Below are 20,474 nucleotides of genomic sequence, written 5' to 3'. Positions count from 1 at the left end.
AAACAATAAATTTTTAGATTTTTAATTTGTGTTTACTTCAACTACGTCCACCAATTGGGTATTTTCAGCAATCACATCAATGTCTCAATTGCCAAAAATAATCTAAACAGTATGTCATTTTTTGATAAACTCCCACAATAACAATGGAACAAAATCAACTATTATCCAATTTTTATTTGTCTTTGGTTTCAAAATTCTTAGTTGAATCTTTAATAACTTTTTATCCCACAGGTTAACAGTGAGCCCAACCAGAGGAGTTTATAATTTCGCATACCTCTTGATATAATCATGGAAAATTTTAAAAACTACTGGAAGTGATATTTCCATTTTCATTAAAAATAAAAAAAATATGGCTCACGTATTTGACACATTTTTCTTTGAATCTCGTGCAATTGAAACAGTTGAAATATGAAGTTGTGATATTGATAGGACGCTAAAAGCAAAAAGAAAAATACATTTACACAAACAAACTAGCATAATAACACATCTAAAATCTCCTTTCTGGCTCAAAATAGTTAAGTTGAAAAGAAAAACTAAAACTTGATATATCAAGGCCATGTATTCCTCAACCAGCAATTCAAAGCCGTCTGCAACATAATTTCAAGCAATGTCATGTGCAAAGGTACTTGAAGATCAATTCTTTATACACCTTGCCTGTTTGGACAAAATCACTTGTAATTGCGAGAAAAGCAAATCACAAATGAGTTCAGTTTCCTGTCAACCAGACGGCTTCGTATGAACAGAAGCATATTAAGGGTGAGTAGATAAGAGTTTCTAAGATCCTGGGTCATCGTGAATTCTTCGTGATACATCATGGTGGAACATTTCCATGAAGTCCTGTCAATAACCAACAGAGAAATGGTGAAGCTACACTCTGATGCTATAGCAAATTATTCCATGTAGAAAGTAAAGAGAGACCGTGCACCTGAACAAGCCCTTCCTGGCTGCCCAACTCGTTTACATGATGTTCCACAGCACTGCCATCACCCAAAAGGTTTACTGCCCCATCTACTAGAGAGTGGAAAACATCCCGAGATGAACCATTATTTGTAAGCCTCTGAACTACTTGTTGGAGATCTATCTGCTGGTTCAGAGGTTAGCAAAGGAAACTTCATCAAACAAAAATATTGTAGGACTAAAAGTGAAAGACGAAGAATATTCACGTGGGAGATAGAAACCAAAGTTATTCTAAGGAAAAGGGGACAATAACAGTGGTTTGCATGTAAACGGTAGTATTAATCTCATTCTCTCTCTCTCTCTCTCTATATATATATATATACCCCTATATAGGGATGTATTTATTTCCTTTTTGTATCTTTTGTTCTTTGTTCTTTTTAATCTCAGCCCCACGATTTTGTCATCCGACAGTTAGATTGGTGCCACGTGTCATTTAATAATGCAGATTTTCAGTTGAATAATGCACACCGACTAATAATGCACCATTATAGTGTAATAATGCAGATTTTCAGTTGAATAATGCACACTGACTAATAATGCACCATTACAGTGTAATAATGCAGATCATCTGGACCGTTGATGAATGAGATCTAACGGCCCATATTAAGAAGAATAAAGGATCTAAGGGATGAATAGGAGAATAACGCTCCCCATATATATATATATATATATATATATATATATATACTCGCCCCTCAACACAAACACAATATTTATGTCAAATAATGAAGAAAAGGTTTGATACACACTTGTGGAAAATAAGAAATTTTAAAAAATCTGATAAATCAAGGTTACACAAGAAAAATCTGTTAGTAATTTTGATTTTATATAAAATAGGGATAAATCTGTCAAAGCTCTAAAAATCACATGCAGAAAAAGTTCATCGTTTAGTCCAAGGTTGCTTAAGAATATAATTCACGGTTTATGCTTAAAAGACTATTGCTCTTCTAGGAAATCAATATGTGGCAACTTTATATGCAATGTAGCCTTTTAACCATGTATGATGCATTTTATGGACATGAAACGTATTCTTATAATCTTCTACACAAACCTGAGGGTCACCATTAGTTATTGACATCCCTCTTCTTGACCTATTCTCCAATAGCACAGGTTCTGCTGGGGGCGCTGCTTCAGAACCAGACGAAATACCTCCTAAGGCTCCAGCAACAATAGGCATCATTTGTTGCATCATTCTTGACAAATCAAATCCTCCTCCCTGGCCTCCACCCAAACCTGAAAACATGCTTCCAAGATCTTGGTTGTCCATCTGCTGTGCAATCTGATTTACCGTATTTCTCATTGTAGGATTTTGAGTGAACTGTTGCAACATATTTCTCAGCATATCTGGTGACCCAACCCCCGTCTGTTGTGAAACTCCAGACAATAGGCCATCTAGAGCAGGACCCTGCAGAATCTGGGACATTGCATCTGCCAAATCATTTTGGCCATCTACATTTTGCCTTGCTGCTGGAAGACTAGTTTCTACACCACTGGCAATATTAGGTGTTTGTGCTGAGGGTGAAGGATTTGTATTTCCACTTTTTGAGAGAGATGCAAGTGACTGCAAAACGTGTTGACCAACTGCTCTAGCTTGCTTTCCCTGACTATCAGTGTGTGAACCATCAATGTCCTTGGGTTGTGCTGGTGGCTGCTTACCTCGCCTCTGCCAAAAATACAAGCAGAAAAAATACAAGTAATCATGAGAAACTCTGTAGCAAGAACTTAAGCCTCATGAAGAGACAATCATGATAAACTCATACACAATTAATCTGGACAACCTAGTACATCGGTAATAGCTACAACTCAAACATAAGAGCTTTAGCAATCTCAGTTCAAAAGCTACAGCAGAAGGTCAAGACAAGATTCGCCTAAAAGCTCGAATTAGTAGATCATTCATCCAGGAGCCCAACAGTGTCACACACAAAAAAATGAAAAGATTGGACAATTTCAGACATAGGCAGAAAAGACAAAGGATTAGAGTGGATTGAAATTGCTAAGGCTGTATGTTGGTAGAGCATGTACTTATTAGGATTCTTCTCCCCTTTAAAAGATGAATTTGTAGAACCCAGAATGCTGAAAATAGGTTAGTCGGGACATATCCAAACCTAAATGCCAATAAATATGTCAGATGAGGCATCGCCACATTGGGGTTGTGGAGGAAGCAGTCAGCAGGATGAACCATTGTTCAGTTAAGAGATTGGTGTACACAGGGAACTAAAAAGAGAAACTATCGAGCGCATAGTATAACTATGGAGGCTAATACTTTTGAAAAGAGGGATTTTCCTTCGAGGCTAACTCAAACTCACTACTCACCCTTTAAATTCTTTGACTTGTACAGCTTTCCTGGGGCCACAAAATCAATTTTCTTTATGTATCTAGGATGCTTGTTTGTGACACATCAGGCATGTTTTCCAAGAAAGGGTTTACATAACTTTCACTCTCTTGGAATTGGATGTGCCAGATTAAAGTTCATTTCTTCTCATCAACTGAAAGTGTCTTATAATAGCAAGATGTTGTACATGTTCCCCTCACCAGTCTTACAAACTTACTCTAATTCTATGTTATAGTCCTCTCAATTTCATTTTACTTCTGAGTCATTATGTTTAGAAACTATGAAAAAATAATTGCATACGTTATATGACATCATCTATAAAAAATAATTATCTTCCGGTAGACCAGCAAATGGAAAAATATCTTACCTTAGGTTGAAGGCCTCCAACTCCCAATCCGATTGGAACATTTGAAGAACCACCAGTGCTATTGTTACCTTGCTTGGATGTGCTTGACATTTCATGTGAGGCTCCATCAGAAGCAACAGAAGGCTCAAATTTAGGTTTGTTGTAGGAAGTTTCGACCTATGAGTTTGTGTGCGAGTAAGAAACATGCTGGGAGTTACAGAAGAACATCATTGTGCTTATACATCTCACCTTCTGGTCATCCATATTGCTGGTCTCAGCAGCTGTGGTACCAGTTCTTCTGATGTCTGCATCTCTGGCACCAGACCGGGCACATTCCTCTTGATTACTTGAACTATCTGGCTGGCCTTCACATATAGGTATACTTCAGTACACAACACACTAGATGGCAAGCATATTCTATAGGTGTGTAAATTGTAATACCTGATGGTGCAATGTTTTCACCCTGCGTGTTAAGAAGTAAACTTCTAATCTGGGAGCTGAGTTCAGCTACTGTTGAGGAAATAGATGTAGATTGCGGAGTCTGTTGATCAACAGTACCAGTTGGTACAGCACCGGAAACAGAAAATGGGATAGGTTGTGACTGAATAGAAGTTCTGGTAATGTTTAACCCAGTGGCACCATGAGCTTGACCATAATCAGCAGATGCAGTTGCATTGGCGGCTTGACCTTGCATTCCTTCTCCATTAGGAGCTCTGTTACCAATTGTAGAGACTGTAGGTGCCAGTGCTGCCCCTGGTTAAACATTGAATGGCATCAGTACCCTTCACAGAATTCTTACAAGCACATTCTTACGTACAATACCTGTATGGATGTGAATATTTACATTCCTTGGAACTGTAGCAACACCAACTGGACCCAGAGGTACGTGACTTGCTGTAACACCAGATGAACCTCCAAAAAGAGAGGTAGATTGGAGAGGAAATGGCTGCAGAAGATGATCAAATGTCACAATCATTTTCCTAATATCATATCAGCAAGGTTTTAAATTGTTAAGAACAAAAACTTATGTTTTTTTTAATAAGCATCAAAGGAAGTTCAATGTATGAACTTACGGTCAACATACATACATACACTTGATACACTACACAGACAAGCCTTCAGAGAAGAACTAGGTAGATTCTTTTACCAACCAAAAGAATCTGAATTTTCATTAGAGATATAGAGTACATACAAATCAGCAGATAGAAGTTCACAGCTATATCACCAGACTACGCAAAGTCAGCAAACATATATCTGAAGTAGAAACTGTGCTCCAATTTCACAACACAGCAATAATGTTTGGCGTTGGAACATGAAACCCACAAGTACAAGCACTATCTGAACAATATGCAGGAACTATAACTTTCATACAGGTATTTAATTACAAACCTGGACCATAATCGGATTAGGCCCGGATGGAGATATATAAACAGCAGGCCCAGTATTCACAAAAGAGTCAGCCTACATGAATACCAGTATATGTTAGTGACTATCATTTAGACATTGGAAACTGCTTAAGTTTAAACATAAAGACATACAGGAGTTTGTCCCATGCGAAGAGTCAAAACAGTCCTCCCGAGCTCTAGGAAAAGAGCACCTAAATGCTGCATGGCCATGCCGAACTGAATGGATTCTGTCTGTACTTGCCCCCTTACTGTAGGATCATTCGACCCCCTTTCTTGATCCAAACGAACTGCAGTTCGCTACAAAGTATATTAATGGTATCAGAACCATTACAAATGAACTACAAAAGTAATAAAACAAGTTCTAGATGAGGTGCACCCGCACGAATAATGATAAAGGATTTGATAAGATACTAAACCTAGATAGCTAGACTCCTTAAGTTCTTCACAATCTCAAAACTTGTGCTCTACTGTCACCACTCACCCTCTTTTTTAAGCTCAACAAATTTAGAATATTTTATCAGAATTAATAGATTCTAATCTTCGTCATCTCCTGACAGGCTCAAGCCTGAGTACAGCTGTTGCAGCATCTTTTCTATACCCACATCAAGCATTGAAGTTTTAATGCAGAAGGTTGCTATATAAAACCAAGGATTAAATGCTTACTCCAATAAAATTCTTCCTTTCAGATGAAAAACATCACACTCTCACAGGCCAAAAGAAAAGGTATGTTCGAGATACAGAAAATCAAAACGCATTTGGGAATCGATAACCAAAAAAAACAATCTCCTTTCATTTCCATCCCAACAGCTAACTAGACGAAATTTCAGCAAAAAATAAGTAGATTCTCTTGTTAAGTGTCATTGAAATGGCAACCTTCCAGTCATATGAAGAGTACAAAGACTCAAGATCTCTGAGAAGAAGTAACAAGATAAACATATGTATCTATGCATGAGCCAAAACAAAAGAGATGTAGGTTATTAAAAAACTATATGAATCACAAATATGTTAGCCAAAGAAACTGCACTAAAAGAAGAAGAGAAATATAAGCTTGCAGAATGCTGCTTACAGAAATCGCTGGGACAGCATGTTCACCAAGGAGACGTTGAGCATGCTGTAGGACAATGCTCAGGCCTTCAACTGTTGGTAAACCACGAGAATTTGGAGGCAATACAGTAGAAGGAGTGCTACCACTAGCAGTCGACTGATTGGGTTGATTTCCTAATTCAAAGAAATCCTAGTAAGACATTTTATCATTTTATTTAATCAAAGAAAGACAAGACACAAGGATATTGATGTTATTACCATTTTGCAAAGCCTGTTCCATTCTGTTCATATATTCAACAAGTGTGCTCAATGAATCAGGAACTGGCTGTGAAAGGGAAAGATTGACTTAGTGTAACCCAAAATAAACTTTCATGTGAAAAAAAATGAATCTTATTCAAGGCTTCATTGGAAGGCAGGTTATCTTTCTAGTTTGTACCATGTTCAAAGATGGAATAGCAACTGCTGCTCCCAGTGGGATTTGCATAGCATGGGATGCAGGTGGGCCATGGAAGGCTTGCCATGGGATTGACTGATTTCCACCCTGATTTTCACTGCCAGCATTACCCTGGGATGCTTCTGCTGCATTTCCATGAGAGGCCTGAAAATGAGAAGGAACTGTTCACAACTAATTTAACTGATGAGTGTATAAAATTTTAAAAAGATGACTAAAGTTCAATAGAATTCTAATCTTCTCATGGTGTACCCAACACACATTGAAGAACACTTAAGATGGGAGTAATCAATTTGTTCTCATCATAATTTTCATGTGTTTATCAAAATCCTCTTTGATATGTAGTGGTCTGAGAAGGCCTTTAAAATGTAGGTCAAGTTTGGAATAATATTTCAAGATAATTCAGAGTGAAATGATTGTGTATACAACATGCTCCCACTTTCCATGGTAGCTTGCATTACAGGCAGTGATTTCATATTTCACATAAATGAGCTAAGGTTCAACAAAATCATATTAATATGTGAACTTAAATCAGACGGCAAAGCAAGCTAACATCAGCATTCGCTGATAACAATTATTGTGCACCCACAATGAACACAAGCAGAATAACGCCCCAACTGATGCACATGTACCAAGTGAAAAAAGAGAGTAACAAAATCAGAAAAGAATTAGGCAGGAATTCCAATTCCAATTTCGAATGAAGAGTGTAAAGCCCTAATAGCAAAGAGAAAAGGAAAACAGCTCGTGGACAATGCTAAATCAAGATACAGGTCACCATACTATTTAGCCTAAAGGAAATTGCAGTAATAGAGGCCACGTGACTGTAAAATGAAAACACACAGATAACGTATCCTATATCACAAGCACAATAATAAAAGATAAAGTAGCATATATAAACAACGTTGCATAGAACCACTACCCAAGCATCTACAGGAAACTGCACGAATATACAAAGAACTTGCTAAAAAGATAAGCACACCAAGATAGATCATAGAGTTAAAACTAAAAGAAATAGGAAACTAATACTGGATGCCCTGGTTGCAAGCCTCCTGTCAGGTTAGTGATCCCAATGTTGTTCAATACAGCCCCAATCACCTAAAAAGCATAAATAATCAGTGAATTGGCATGGAAGATACAGCATAGAAAGTTCCGTCAAGTTTTAGTTGGCAAACCATGCATAACAACATGGACATACCCGACTTAGATCTGGCACAACAGCTTCGCCAGGATCCCCAACATTTAAGGTCCCCAGTACAATACTATGCGCAACTGGCCCTATACGATGGCGTGACCCACCAGTAGAATCCTGTCCTGAAGCCAGAAAAAAAAGGGAAGCAATAAACAAACGTGAGAAACATCTTGTAGTCAGATAGACCAGCATCTCAGGCAAAGCCAAAAGAAATTGCAATTTCTTACAACCTCTAACGCCATTGTTTGAGGTTGCCTCTCCAGAGCTAGACCCAGTAGAAGGCTGTGGCTGCCTTTCAACTAAATGTAATGTATCCTCGTTTTCCACATCTATTACATTGTTAAGTGTAAACCATGAAAATGGTATGATGTGCATTGCATTATTAGCAATTTCTATTAACCCTTCAAAAAAAATTTCTAAGGGGTTAGGCCATTAAACTTTATTTTTGTAACAAGAATCCTTCAGAAGTTCCTTTTTTTACTGTAGACAGACTGTAGAGCTTTTGAACATTGATTTTGCCAGGAATTGGAGATCAAACCCCAGTCTCTCGCCTCATAAAGGTCAGGAATACCACTAAGATACCAGACTTCTGGTATCACTAATACTTTACCATATACAATTCATGCATCAAATTAATTAAGTCACAAGCGAATAAGACAGGAAAAAAGCAACCAGAGAAGATAAAGAGTTACTATTAAAATGAATGACATGTGCTGAGGGAGTTCCATAAAAATCTGCTTACGGGCTAAGTAAATTTAGTGGCTAAATGCATCACACTAAAAGTTCAGGAACTTAAAAGAAAAAAACTTTTAAGCCTATAACATGGATCTTTAATATACATGCACAAAGATACCTCCCAATCTCTACATCACTTAATGAAAAGTCTATATTATTATATTTGTAATAACTGACAAGCCGTTCAATTCATAAGTACATAAAACGCAAGCACCAATTGATAGGATACTATATTCTGAAAGACGGTGGTCATCCTTCAAGACCTTGCCCCTAAAAATTAGACGCTGCTGCCCAACAGGAACACCACTTTGAGTCGCTACTTTCTCCTTAAATGCTGATACAGGCATCTGAAATGGTGTTAATCAACATGTTAGACAATGACGATAAAAATGACCAAAAAACAAGCTACACATTATGGACTTATGGCAAGGCCGAATAAAAACTTCTTTGAGGCTGTCCTAAAATTTATTCCTTTTCACAGAATCATAAGGGGTAAACATCATATCAACCTCCAATATCTGATAGGTACTGGACAACATATGAACCCCAAAATTTACTTGGAAAAAGATAGTATGGCTGGTTCAGAAAGAATGAATAGATAATGCATCAAATGCCTCCCTCATCTGCATCTAGGAAATTAAGTAATCACATAATATCTAGGAAATTACATTCTTATCCACATGGAAGCTGTAAATTCGTGAATCCAGGGTCTTGACATTGAGCTGAAGAGCTGATTCAGAACTTCCACCACAGACAACACTTGTACTAGATCCATCACAAGGCTTTGACTCAGCCATGTAACTTAAATGCCACTATATATCTGGACACAGTGAACATCATAAGATCCGGGTGAAGAACTGTAGTCTGTCTCATCATTGTAATAAAAATTGCATGAACTCATGAATTAAATGTTGTCATAATACTCAACAAAGTCTCACAAGTTGTTTTGAGCTGTAGAGGTATCTGTACAAGGGGAAAATGTACTTCGCATCTCTTGATAGCCAAGTTTAGTAATGTTGATATTAATTTGAACAGCAAAAGACAAGACTCTTGAGCTTAATTTTTGGCAGGACATTAACCAATAACATATTTTTTAAAAACAAGTGCATGTGGCCTGAACAATAACCAGTATGCAGTCACAGAATTGATTGATATTATTTTGCAGGCAAAAGAAATTAAAATGTACCAATGCTAGTATGCTTTGAAGCAGAATCAACTAAGACCTAACTATGAGGATTGTAGATCCATCAACACATCAAAAGAGACGCTATAACGTCATGATGTACAGAAATGAACTGCAGGCATGGTTACTAAAAGACCAAAGTTGATTCCTTTTATGTCAAATGCACGAGGCACAAATCACACTGATCAGGTCTTGTTAACATCTTTCAGCTATATGAGGTGGTTAGCTATCATTCAGCTACAAAACCTTTGGGCAATGTTGGGTGTGGATTTGCATCTCTAAAGCATGTAATTCTCGTTAATGTGAACCAAGTGATCGATCTAGTCATCCATCCCATGTCTCATTTTGCTTTTTATTAACTACTAGTAATAAACAAGATGAAACTACTGCAAAAAAAATAGTGGAACATAAACGCATAAAATTGGAAGAAATTGCCATTCCTGAACCATATTCTAAATTTGATTAGAAGTTCACATAATCCAGAGCAGTCCAACACAGCCATAATTCTCACAAATCAATAAAGCAATTTCACAATCCTTGTCATAATGGAAAGCCAGTAGATCAAATGGAAGGAGCGGGGCATTCAGGAATAACAAATCAATAAAATGCTAACTTTTCTTCCATTGGCAATCACACGATACCACAAATAGATATATATGGCTTCACATTCAACAACTTGGGATAAACAAAGTAAAACAGCTAGAACTTAGGGTTCACGATGGCAAATCATATCGTATAATAAAAGAAGGAAAGGGGAATAACAAACGAAAAAGGCTGATTCAAATGCAAAATCAAAGCAGCAAAATCGAACCTCTGTGATTTTCGGAGAGAAAATCGGGGAAGGGTGGATAGGAAAAGTGCTAGATTTTGGAATCAAAGAAATGATTTTTGACGAGGAAAAAAAATAACGCAACGTATTAACATTGTCAAATCTGTCATTCTTCCAGAAGCGTCTAGACTTTCCCAAATTTTCTCTAATTTATTTGGGCTTCGTTTTGGCTATAATCCTATTTTCGCCCCATGACTTTAGTGCTATTAATTTTGATGGAAAATAATGAATCCTACGGCCATTATCGCAAGGCTAAATTTCACTTCTTACTCCTCTCTATTTATTCATACAAAGTCAATCATTTATTTTTATCTCAAACTTATTTACTCTAGTTATTGACATGTCTAAAATTAAAAATTTATAAAATTAAAATTAAATCATTGTAAGACACAAAATTCTCAAAGTTTTTCTTAACTCAGATTACATTTTCATGACATAAAGTCATAATTAAGGGATGAATTCGACTTTCAATCCTACCGAGTCTCCTCATTACAAAAGTCAGTTGTGTTTGTTGATCAAAGTGGATTGACATCGAATTAAATTATACTTTTCTAAAAAAGGTCCATGAAGAGATGCAAAGAATCTTTAACAGCTATGGCTCATTGTTTCAATGTTGAGAATACAATGGCCGTGAAGTCTTACCTCTCGTCTAGAGCTATATATCATCTTAGTATATAATTGTAGAATTTCGAATACATTATGGATATTGGAAAAAAAAATTATTCATATTATTTGAATTGGATAAAAAGACAATGTTGGGGCTCAATATGCTTGATTTTATATAAATAGTAGTACATATTTAATAACATCATAATGATTTTATATAAGTAGTAGTACAGATCTATTATCTAGAAACCAGATCTAAGGGAGCAATGTTGAATCCACCAGTGATTCACCTCACACAACAGATATCAACCCCAAACCACCCTACTATGCCAGATCTGAAACCTCTCCGAACACAAACTCACAGAAAACCCTAGTTTCACCAACACCTCAGCAACCGAAGTGGTTACCTTCTCCAACATTCACATAAGATCAATCACTCAAATAACTGTGAAAGATCACAAGAAAACAGTCGGAGACTCAATTGTGAAGAAGAAGAGAAGAGATAATTCATCAGTAGAGAGAGAGTAGAGAGAAAGAGAGGGAGTTTGAATGTCAAGCGGCAGGAGTGGAGAGTGAGGGGTATATATCACCCGAGTATTAGGCTAGGGCAACTACCAGCCAAAAATCCATCTGGGCCTCAATTAACACAAGCCCAAATAATAGTCCACATCCCCACGTCCCAAATATCCAACAGTATCTGCTGCTTGCATTGTTACAAAATAAAAAATGGCCTTATCACTATCCTCTATCAAATTAAATACGCACTTCACAATTCACATTCCAAAAATCAACATTTCTTTTCAATGGCTAACACTACAACTGCGGGCAAACCCATTAAATGTCGAGGTAAATTACTAACTAATAGTACTACTATTAAATATGCTCTCTCTGTATATACTAATAAGCGGTCAACGGCGGTTGTTTTGCAGCTGCGGTGGCGAGGGCAGCTGCGGCGCCACTGGTGATCGAGGAGATCGTCGTCGATCCTCCTAAATCCGGCGAGCTTCGCATCAAAATCAGCTGCACTTCTCTCTGTCACAGCGATGTCACTTTCTTGAATTTAAATGTATGTTAATTATTACTCCGTATCAATTTCACCCATCAATTTTAATTTGTTTCTTCAACTTTACTTTTGTTTTTTTGCTCAAACTATTGAAGGTGCCGACGGCGTCTTTTCCGAGGATATTTGGACATGAAGCAGTTGGGTAATTTGATTTTATATTTGATTCTATTTTCGTCCATAACTTAGATTTTTGGGATCCTAATCTTAGAAAATAGAGGGAACATCTTTTTAGGTATACGAACTTTGCCAAAGTATCATTTTAGGTCCGTGAACTTTGAAAATATCATTTTTGGTCTGTCAACTACAAGTTAATACCATTTGAGGTATTTTAAACCTTTTCTGGACGAAAATGACGTTAATACATTCAAAGGTCTATTTGAACAATTCTTTCGCCACTCATCTTGCATCAGAGACTTAGAGTCAAACAATTTTTAACGACAAATTTTTATATTTAAATTCAATTTAGATGTTAATTGTTCTCCATTCTGAAATTCATATAAATAATACTCCGAATGACAATCCAAATTAATAGCTATATAATTTCAAAACAAATAAACTAAATATAATTCACAAATCACCTATAGTAAGTTCTTAAAATGCAGTTTAGATTGAAAAAATAAAATAAAGTATCAAGTCTCAATTCACTATCCCTAAATAATTGGTCATCTAATAATTAAAAAATTAACACATATTTTTTAACGTCAAATTGTAATTATATTTAAATTCAATTTGGATGATAATTAAATTAAATAGTAGTAAAATAAATTGTTGAACTCTAGGTCTTTGACACAAGATGAGTGTCGAAAGAATTGTCCAAATTGCCCTTTGAAGGCCTTAAGGGCATTTTCGTCCAAAAAAGTTTAACATACCGCAAATGATATTAACTTGTAGTTGACGGGCCTAAAATGATATTTTCAAAGTCCACGGACCTAAAATGATATTTTGGCAAAGTTCGTGGACCTAAAAAGATGTTCCCTCTAGAAAATATTAGTACGTCATTTCCCCCTAATTCCAAGCATGTGGAGTATAAAAGATTCATTCTGTGATGAGATAAAAATTGAGTCTTGCAAAATCAATTTTCTAAAAAGTGATCATTCAAATGACTCTGTCTCCACTTGAAGTGTGGTGGAGAGCGTTGGCGAGGGTGTGACTGAGGTTGTCGAAGGCGACATGGTCATCCCGATTTTTATGTCAGACTGTGCGGAGTGTAGAGACTGCAAATCCAAGAAGAGCAACATATGCACCAAGTACCCATTCAAAATCGATCCTTTGATGCACGATGGCTCGAGCAGGTTCAGGGACCTCAACGGAGAGACCATATACCATTTCATGTGTGTGTCTAGTTTCACAGAGTATACAGTTGTTCATCTTGCTAATGTGATCAAAGTTGACCCGACAATCCCTCCCAACAGGGCTTGCCTCCTTTCTTGTGGAGTCTCCACAGGTATGTATGATCATCTCCTACTGATTAAATGGAGTTGATAATGAAATGCATAGAATTTGAAGCATATCTGATGTTTTTCCAGGCGTAGGAGCGGCTTGGAGGTCAGCAGGTGTCGAAAAAGGATCTACAGTTGCCATCTTCGGTTTAGGATCAATTGGATTGGCAGTAAGAATCCCATTTTTTTACTCTGTTTTTCATCTCTTTTTTAGTGTACATCTCTAGATAAACTACGTGACGTACGAAGGTTGCAGAAGGGGCGAGATTGTGTGGTGCTGCTCGAATCATTGGTGTTGATGTGAACCCTGAGAAGTTTGAACTAAGTAAGTTGATGCTAGGCAGCCTTTCTCTAGACATAAAAAGAGTAGTTGTCAATTTACTTATGCTGCTTAAATGATCATTGGATTCAAGTTTTCTACCTAAATTTCTTCGTCACAGGTAAAAAGTTTGGAGTAACTGATTTCATTGACTCGACAAGCTGCGGTGAAAAATCCGTAAGCCAGGTGTGGAAGTCCGCCACTTGCATTCTCCTCGTTGAGAAATACGTAGTAGCACTATATTTCTCATTAGTCAAGTGTTACTATGGTTCAGATGATAAATGAGATGACCGATGGAGGAGCAGATTATTGCTTCGAATGTGTTGGAAGGTCATCCCTAGTCGAGGAAGCATATGCCTGCTGTCGACAGGTTAGTCCTCCGGTCTTGATGGTTTAACACGAGTTTTTGTGCTGATTCCATGTTACATTACACCAGGGGTGGGGAAAGACAATCGTGCTTGGGGTGGATAGACCCGACGCGATGCTCCAATTCAGATCTTTCGAACTTCTTGTTAATGGAAAAACTATATCGGGATCCTTGTTCGGAGGTCTCAAGCCAAAGTCGGACATACCAATCCTCATTAAGAAGTACATGGAGAAGGTATATCGGTATGGCGTTGGTGTTGGTGTTGGTGTTGGTTGTTGTATTGAGTGATAAATTAGAGGTTTTGCATTGGTGCAGGAATTGGAGCTGGATAAGTTTGTGACACATGAGGTTGGTTTTGATGAGATCAATAAAGCTTTTGATTTACTTCATCAAGGGAAGAGCCTCAGATGTGTGATTTGGATGGATAAGTGAATTTGCCTCATGATTTTAATGAGATCTCTTTGTTACTACTACATTTTTATATAATAATAATGTGAGTAATGAGAATATTCCACAGTTGATGCCAGCGTGGAATATCTCAACGAAATAAATGAAACACAAGCATTTGTTTGTGAATAATGTAACGTGGTGAACAATATTGTGATGGGTACTAAACTTTTCTTTTTCAATGAATGAAACACAAGCATTTGTTTGTGAATAAAGTATTTAAAACGTGGTGAACAAAATTGTGATGGGTACTAAACTAGTCTTCTTTTAGCATGTGATGTTTATCTCTTATTAACAATAATAATGGGTAATTATGTGTCGGTTTGACAGTCTTTTTTTGTGGGTTTCTTATTGTTTTTTACCGTTTAAGTCTTTTTCTTCTACTTTTTTTTAATCTTTAATACTCCATAAAAAAATCCCATTCTCTACTCCACAATTCACCTAGTGTTCATTTGTACGCACTTACTTAATTATCGTCTCGATAAAATGTACTCCATGAAATATCATTAATCAAATTAAATTTATGTTAGGATGACTTGAATCATTGCTGTTTGCCGCTAACCAAAAGGGGGAAAGCAACTTTGCAGACTGCAGTTACTTTGTCTACTACTGAAGCAGAATATATGGCGTTGACAGAAGTTGCTAAAGAGGGAATATGGTTGAAATGGCTAGTTGGTGATCTTGATTTACATCAAGATCAAGCTATTGTGTTCTGTGACAGTCAGAGCGCTATTTGTTTAGCCAAAGATCAAGTCCACCATGAGAGGACTAAACATATTGATGTAATGTAATATCATTTTCTAAGAGATGAGAAAAGAATTGAGGTGAAGAAAGTTGGCACCGCTGATAATCCTGCTGATATGTTCACCAAGTCAGTCACACATAGCAAGTTTCAACATTGTTTGGACTTGCTTAATGTCATGAGCAGTTAGTTGCCCGTGGAGGGCAAATTTGAGGCAAGAATGGAGAAGTTTGTTCGTCTGGTATTATGATGATGCATTTGGAAGGAGGATTCAAGTCAAGGTGGAGATTTGTTAGGATGCCTTGAATCATTACTGTTTGCCGCTAGCCAAACGGGGGTCTTGGCGAGTCGGGGGGTCAAGGGGGGCGACGCCCCCTTGCCTGGGAGGCGGAGGCGTTCCCAGCCCGACATCATGATATGTTTATGTTTTGGGACTTAATTGTTGTATTAGGCCCAGTTCGCCTCTTGTACCTATTTTTATAGAAGTAGGGCACAAAAACTTGGTATCTGTAACCGCACACATAATACAATTTGTTCTCCGTTCTTGCCCGTGGATGTAGCCAACACAACGTTGGTGAACTATGTAAATTCTATGTCTCTTTACGTTTTTCGTTTGTCGATTACACAATTACCCTATTTATCATAACAATTTCTATTCTTAATCCTTGTCTCGATATATAGCTAGATGACTAGATCTGCCATACAGCGATCTTAATGAAGTGTCTATTCAACTTTAATTAGAGCACATGCTTATATTTATTTGATCTGATCTTAAAAGGCATTCACGTTTTTTATTTGTGAGTCTTAAACCCATAATATTATAAATAAATAAAAATAAAAATAAATAATAAAGTTTACTAAAAACATTTCGCCGGATGCGACGGATATTATGTACATATATCCAAATCAATCATTGCTTGTTATGAAATAGATATACAAAAAAAACATGCGATTGATGTCTAATTTATTAGCCATTACAAAGAAATAATAGTTGGTGTGGTTGTCGGTAAATAGTGAGTATTATGGGCTACAAAATCGCCGCTAAAGATTTTATCATGCATGTGAGTATGTGACCGTGCATGTACACATGCACGTTGCGATTTTTATCCCTTCAAGAGATTCTTTCTCACATGATATAATAAAAATATAAAAGAAAATAAAATTACTCAACACGAAGAAATTACAATATGATACTCAAGGGAGAGTTTTTTCACAAGTAATTATGGTTTTCTTACAAAGGGAGTGGTTGATTGTTATTTCATGCATATCAAACTGTTTAGATTTTTAAGTGACCTTTTTGTATTAAATATCGTATTTGCTTTATATAGCACTGTTTAGTTTTTGTTATTGCTCAACTAGAGGTGATGTTTATTCTTATATATCTTGTTTGTTGTCATTTTTCTTAAAACCTTGTCCCATGATAGTATTTCTCAGTCATCTCCAAAGTCCAAAGTTCTAAAGTTTACACTACGCCTCAAGATTATTCATCAGACCATCACCATATGACTAATTTAATCCAAGATAAAGTTTATTTTAATTTATCTCAATGTTTTAGGACTAATATTAACTAGGTATTCTAGATATGTAAAGTACCAAAATGGGTGGTTACATATATGATTGAAACATAGATTTTTCAATGGTCCTTGTACGGGCCGGATACAAAACCTGGGCTATTAAGTTTAGTAACATAGCTACTAAATGCACAAATAAATCCAGATTAATCCCCTTATCTAGCAGTAACATAGCTACCAAACGACCCCTTAGGGTATAACTCACTCACATAGTTCAATATTTTATCAGCAACTAATAAAAATTCAGCCAGAATTATGAAAATTTGTAATATTTGTCAAAAATTGTAGGAGTAATCCTCTACACTGATATGATCCCTCAGTTACAGCTATACATGAGATATTCACTCAAATGAATATACATATCAATGATCATTGATCGGTAAGAATGTTCAACAATGTAACCCTAGATTGAACCAATTGCCTGAACAATCTCTCGAATCCTCCCTCAAATTCTTCAATAATTTCATCAACGATTTGCAGCCTTTTCTGCACATCACTCTTCATTTTCCCCTGAAGCCCCAAATCCAAATTCTCAACCTCATTCACAGCGTTCCTCTCCTTTCCGGATTTCGCCGCCACCAGCTTCGAAACCAGCGACCAGCCGCCCGGCCGCGCCGCCGCGTACGACAAGAACAACAGCACGCTCCTGAAATTCGCGATCGTGATTCCAGCTAATTGCTTGAAGAAGAAGCCGAAATCGCCGTCCGCATTTACCGAATGGCTCGATCCGCTTCTGATGATCACGCTCTCCGATTTTTTGAGGTTTCTTAGGGTTTTAGCGACGGTTTTCTGCATCCTCTTCCTGAAGGAGAAGTACGCGGCGACGTCGTTTTGGACGGCGGAATCCGTTCCCTTCCGCCGCATCGCCGATTGAAGCACGCGGACGTTTTCTCGCATCATCTGAAGCAAATCTCTGATGGCGCTGCACGCGTCGAGCAGATCGACGGACTGCGAGAGATATTCCTCCATCGATTGAGCTCCTGATTTCCGGCTGAATTCCTCAAACGAATTGTAGAGCTGCGCGAGCGCGACGAGACCGGATTGAATCGAATCTGAGCTAGAAGATCCGCATTTCAATTTCTCGAATTCCGATTCGAAACTGTTTGAGCTCACTTGATCTAATCTCGAAGGTAGACTGATTGATCTGAATTTTGTTTGTGAGATGGCCATTTTGTTGATTTTGTTTCTTCGATTGAAAATGTTTGTTGGTTTTGAAAGAGAAGGCGTTGGATATTGTTGATTTTGAGCTGGTTGAAGAAGTTGGAAATGGAGAGGTGTATTTATAGGGACAAGCATGAATTTCATTAAGGGGCAGAAATTGATGATGTTGCATGTGGGCATTATTAGATCTATGTTTTTTTTTCATTATTAAACAACAAAAAGAAACAAATTATGATAAAATAACAAAATGTAGAGAATAGGTAAGGCAAGTGGCTTGATAAGATTGAGCAAAAAATGTAGGTGGAGTACGTGGCTTTCATGCAAATGCCATGTCTCTTTAATTCATTTGGAGCCAACACTAACAAAATTTCAATTCTTTTATTCTGAAAAGCTCAACGCATAACGTGCTCCTTGAGAGACACAAAATCTATATTTAGTTTTTTTGCAGAGAAAATAAATTTTTTAATAAATAACTTTAATTCGATATAGATTTTAAAAATCTAAAAAAAGTTTGATAAAAAGTTATTGAAGTAATCATTCTATATTGATTTTATAATAAAATATTATTAATCATAACTTTTCTGCAAAATAAATCTATTTTATATGATCGATCATGTTCTGATTAAATCTATTATTAAAATATATAGTCCTAATAAATGAAAAAGCGCAATATCACTGCGTTCTGCGCTGCAAGCCCCATACATTTGGGAAGAAATGAGTGGCCGACTCTTCACTCGCCACGTGTCTTAATAGTTAAATATCATTCCAATTTAATATAGGTCATCCAATAATTCACCAATTCCATTTTGGTCATTTATTTCTTTATAGTGTCACATGACACGTTGCGCATCTCACATTGGCCACTTCAACACAAAAATCTCATATCCATTCCCTTTTATATAGGTTGAGTAAATAATAAATTCAAAGTTGGCCAACCGGACTTTGCAATCCAATTTTTTCAAAAAATATAAAAAAATGTGAACAAATTTATTTCTCCCTTACTTTGAATCCAGCCATCAGTCTATGTCAAGAGAAGATACAGAACCGCCTATTTTGTCATTTTTCTCTACCATTATTCTATTTATTTATTTAATTATGTGACTTATTTTATTAAGCGAAGTTTCAGCAAGTTCGTTTAGTATTTTTTGTCCGGAATGGATAGTTAAATATATTCGATTATTTTAATTTTTAGCTTACACACACGGTAACGATTTTTTGACACATTAAATTCTAGCGATATTGATTTTTTTTTAAATGGTACTCACCTGTATGTACCACATTTGATTTGCTTTGAGTATATATATCAATATATTAATAAGGATTACATGCATTATGTAAAAAAGTATGATTTTGGTTGGTAATTAATTAGAGGCATTTATGAGAAATATAAATTAGAGTATGAGATCATATCATAAAATATAAAAAATGTATTAGTACTATTTTTAGTGGACGTACACAAAATGTAGTAATTGTTGTACAATATTGGGAGACACGAGGAATAATATTTTGACATATATGTTGATAATGCTTGACTTATAAGGTTGAATAAATTTGTTAATATATTCGTAAGCCAGTTCGAGAGTATATACAAGCTATTAATTAATTAATTTGGTACTCCATTATATTTATGTTAACCTTTTTTGTTATAAAAATTGATTTTAGGTGATACATTATACCTTAATGAGTGATTTTTGAAGGATCAAATTCACAGTAAAATCACGGGTATTAAGCTTTGTTAATTATCTGTTAACTAATTAAGAGCAACTTGATTTTGTCAATAACTTGCTAATAAAAAATCACGCACCCTATTTCTTGCTATGCCGCCCCGACAAAATATAAAATTAAAGGTGGATTTTAAAAGCCATCGATTAGACAATTTAAAAACAGAGAAAAAACACAGTTATGTCTTATTATAATAGATGAAATTAAACGTTAGAATTAATTGTTAATTTCCCACATGATAGACATAATTAATTACCTTTTAAACTACAACTGCACTAATTTATTTCACTACATTTCGCCCTCCAAATTGTATTTGTGAATGCTAATTGATGTAGTATTTTTCTTTTAAGCATTAAGATATGAAGGAAATTTGTAATGAGATTTAAACTTGACTTCCATGGTATATATGAGATGGGTCAAAGGATTTTGCACACAAGGGGATTAAAACTAAGACCTCTCTATCAATAGAATTTTAAATCACAGAATACTCTATAAATACATAGAATTTTAAATCACCCAATATTATGATTACCAAAAATTGCAACCTCTCATCACACTGAAATCA

The 20,474-nt window shown here is 36.2% G+C and overlaps 3 protein-coding genes across 5 annotated transcripts; 1 reads left to right on the top strand and 2 right to left on the bottom strand.

The window, feature by feature from the left end:
- Positions 1-434: 434 nt before the first annotated feature.
- Positions 435-11,612, bottom strand: LOC121782185 (ubiquitin-like domain-containing protein CIP73). Of its 2 annotated transcripts, none has more exons than XM_042179932.1 (18): positions 11,486-11,612; positions 9,129-9,280; positions 8,690-8,807; positions 7,956-8,054; positions 7,732-7,847; positions 7,563-7,631; positions 6,522-6,683; positions 6,344-6,410; positions 6,108-6,259; positions 5,174-5,338; positions 5,025-5,096; positions 4,458-4,581; positions 4,077-4,388; positions 3,885-4,000; positions 3,657-3,812; positions 2,009-2,620; positions 926-1,081; positions 435-837 (listed from the first exon to the last, which is right to left on the bottom strand). In XM_042179932.1, the coding sequence occupies exons 2-18, from the start codon at positions 9,255-9,257 to the stop codon at positions 775-777; spliced, it is 2,688 nt and encodes an 895-aa protein (XP_042035866.1). In that variant the 5' UTR covers positions 9,258-9,280; positions 11,486-11,612; the 3' UTR covers positions 435-774. The 2 variants fall into 2 exon arrangements, with proteins under 2 accessions (XP_042035866.1, XP_042035862.1); XM_042179928.1 differs by lacking the exon at positions 11,486-11,612 and adding an exon at positions 10,455-10,793.
- Positions 11,613-11,807: 195 nt separating this feature from the next.
- Positions 11,808-14,938, top strand: LOC121759132 (alcohol dehydrogenase-like 7). 2 transcript variants are annotated; one of them, XM_042154631.1, is made up of 10 exons: positions 11,808-11,924; positions 12,008-12,144; positions 12,237-12,283; positions 13,263-13,585; positions 13,668-13,750; positions 13,830-13,905; positions 14,021-14,085; positions 14,174-14,269; positions 14,336-14,500; positions 14,582-14,938. In XM_042154631.1, exons 1-10 carry the CDS (start codon positions 11,882-11,884, stop codon positions 14,696-14,698), a joined length of 1,152 nt encoding a protein of 383 aa, XP_042010565.1. In that variant the 5' UTR covers positions 11,808-11,881; the 3' UTR covers positions 14,699-14,938. The 2 variants fall into 2 exon arrangements, with proteins under 2 accessions (XP_042010565.1, XP_042010573.1); XM_042154639.1 differs by lacking the exon at positions 11,808-11,924 and having other exon boundaries at positions 12,048-12,144; positions 12,237-12,278.
- Positions 14,939-17,395: 2,457 nt separating this feature from the next.
- Positions 17,396-18,196, bottom strand: LOC121793106. Its single transcript, XM_042191298.1, has one exon. The coding sequence runs from the start codon at positions 18,194-18,196 to the stop codon at positions 17,396-17,398; it is 801 nt and encodes a 266-aa protein (XP_042047232.1).
- Between the last annotated feature and the right edge of the window lie 2,278 nt (positions 18,197-20,474).

This window comes from Salvia splendens, chromosome 2 (assembly GCF_004379255.2).
Source record: "Salvia splendens isolate huo1 chromosome 2, SspV2, whole genome shotgun sequence".
Classification (NCBI taxonomy): domain Eukaryota; kingdom Viridiplantae; phylum Streptophyta; class Magnoliopsida; order Lamiales; family Lamiaceae; genus Salvia; species Salvia splendens.
The sequence above is the reverse complement of the archived record's forward strand: the minus strand, read 5'-3'. Positions and strand labels throughout refer to the sequence as shown.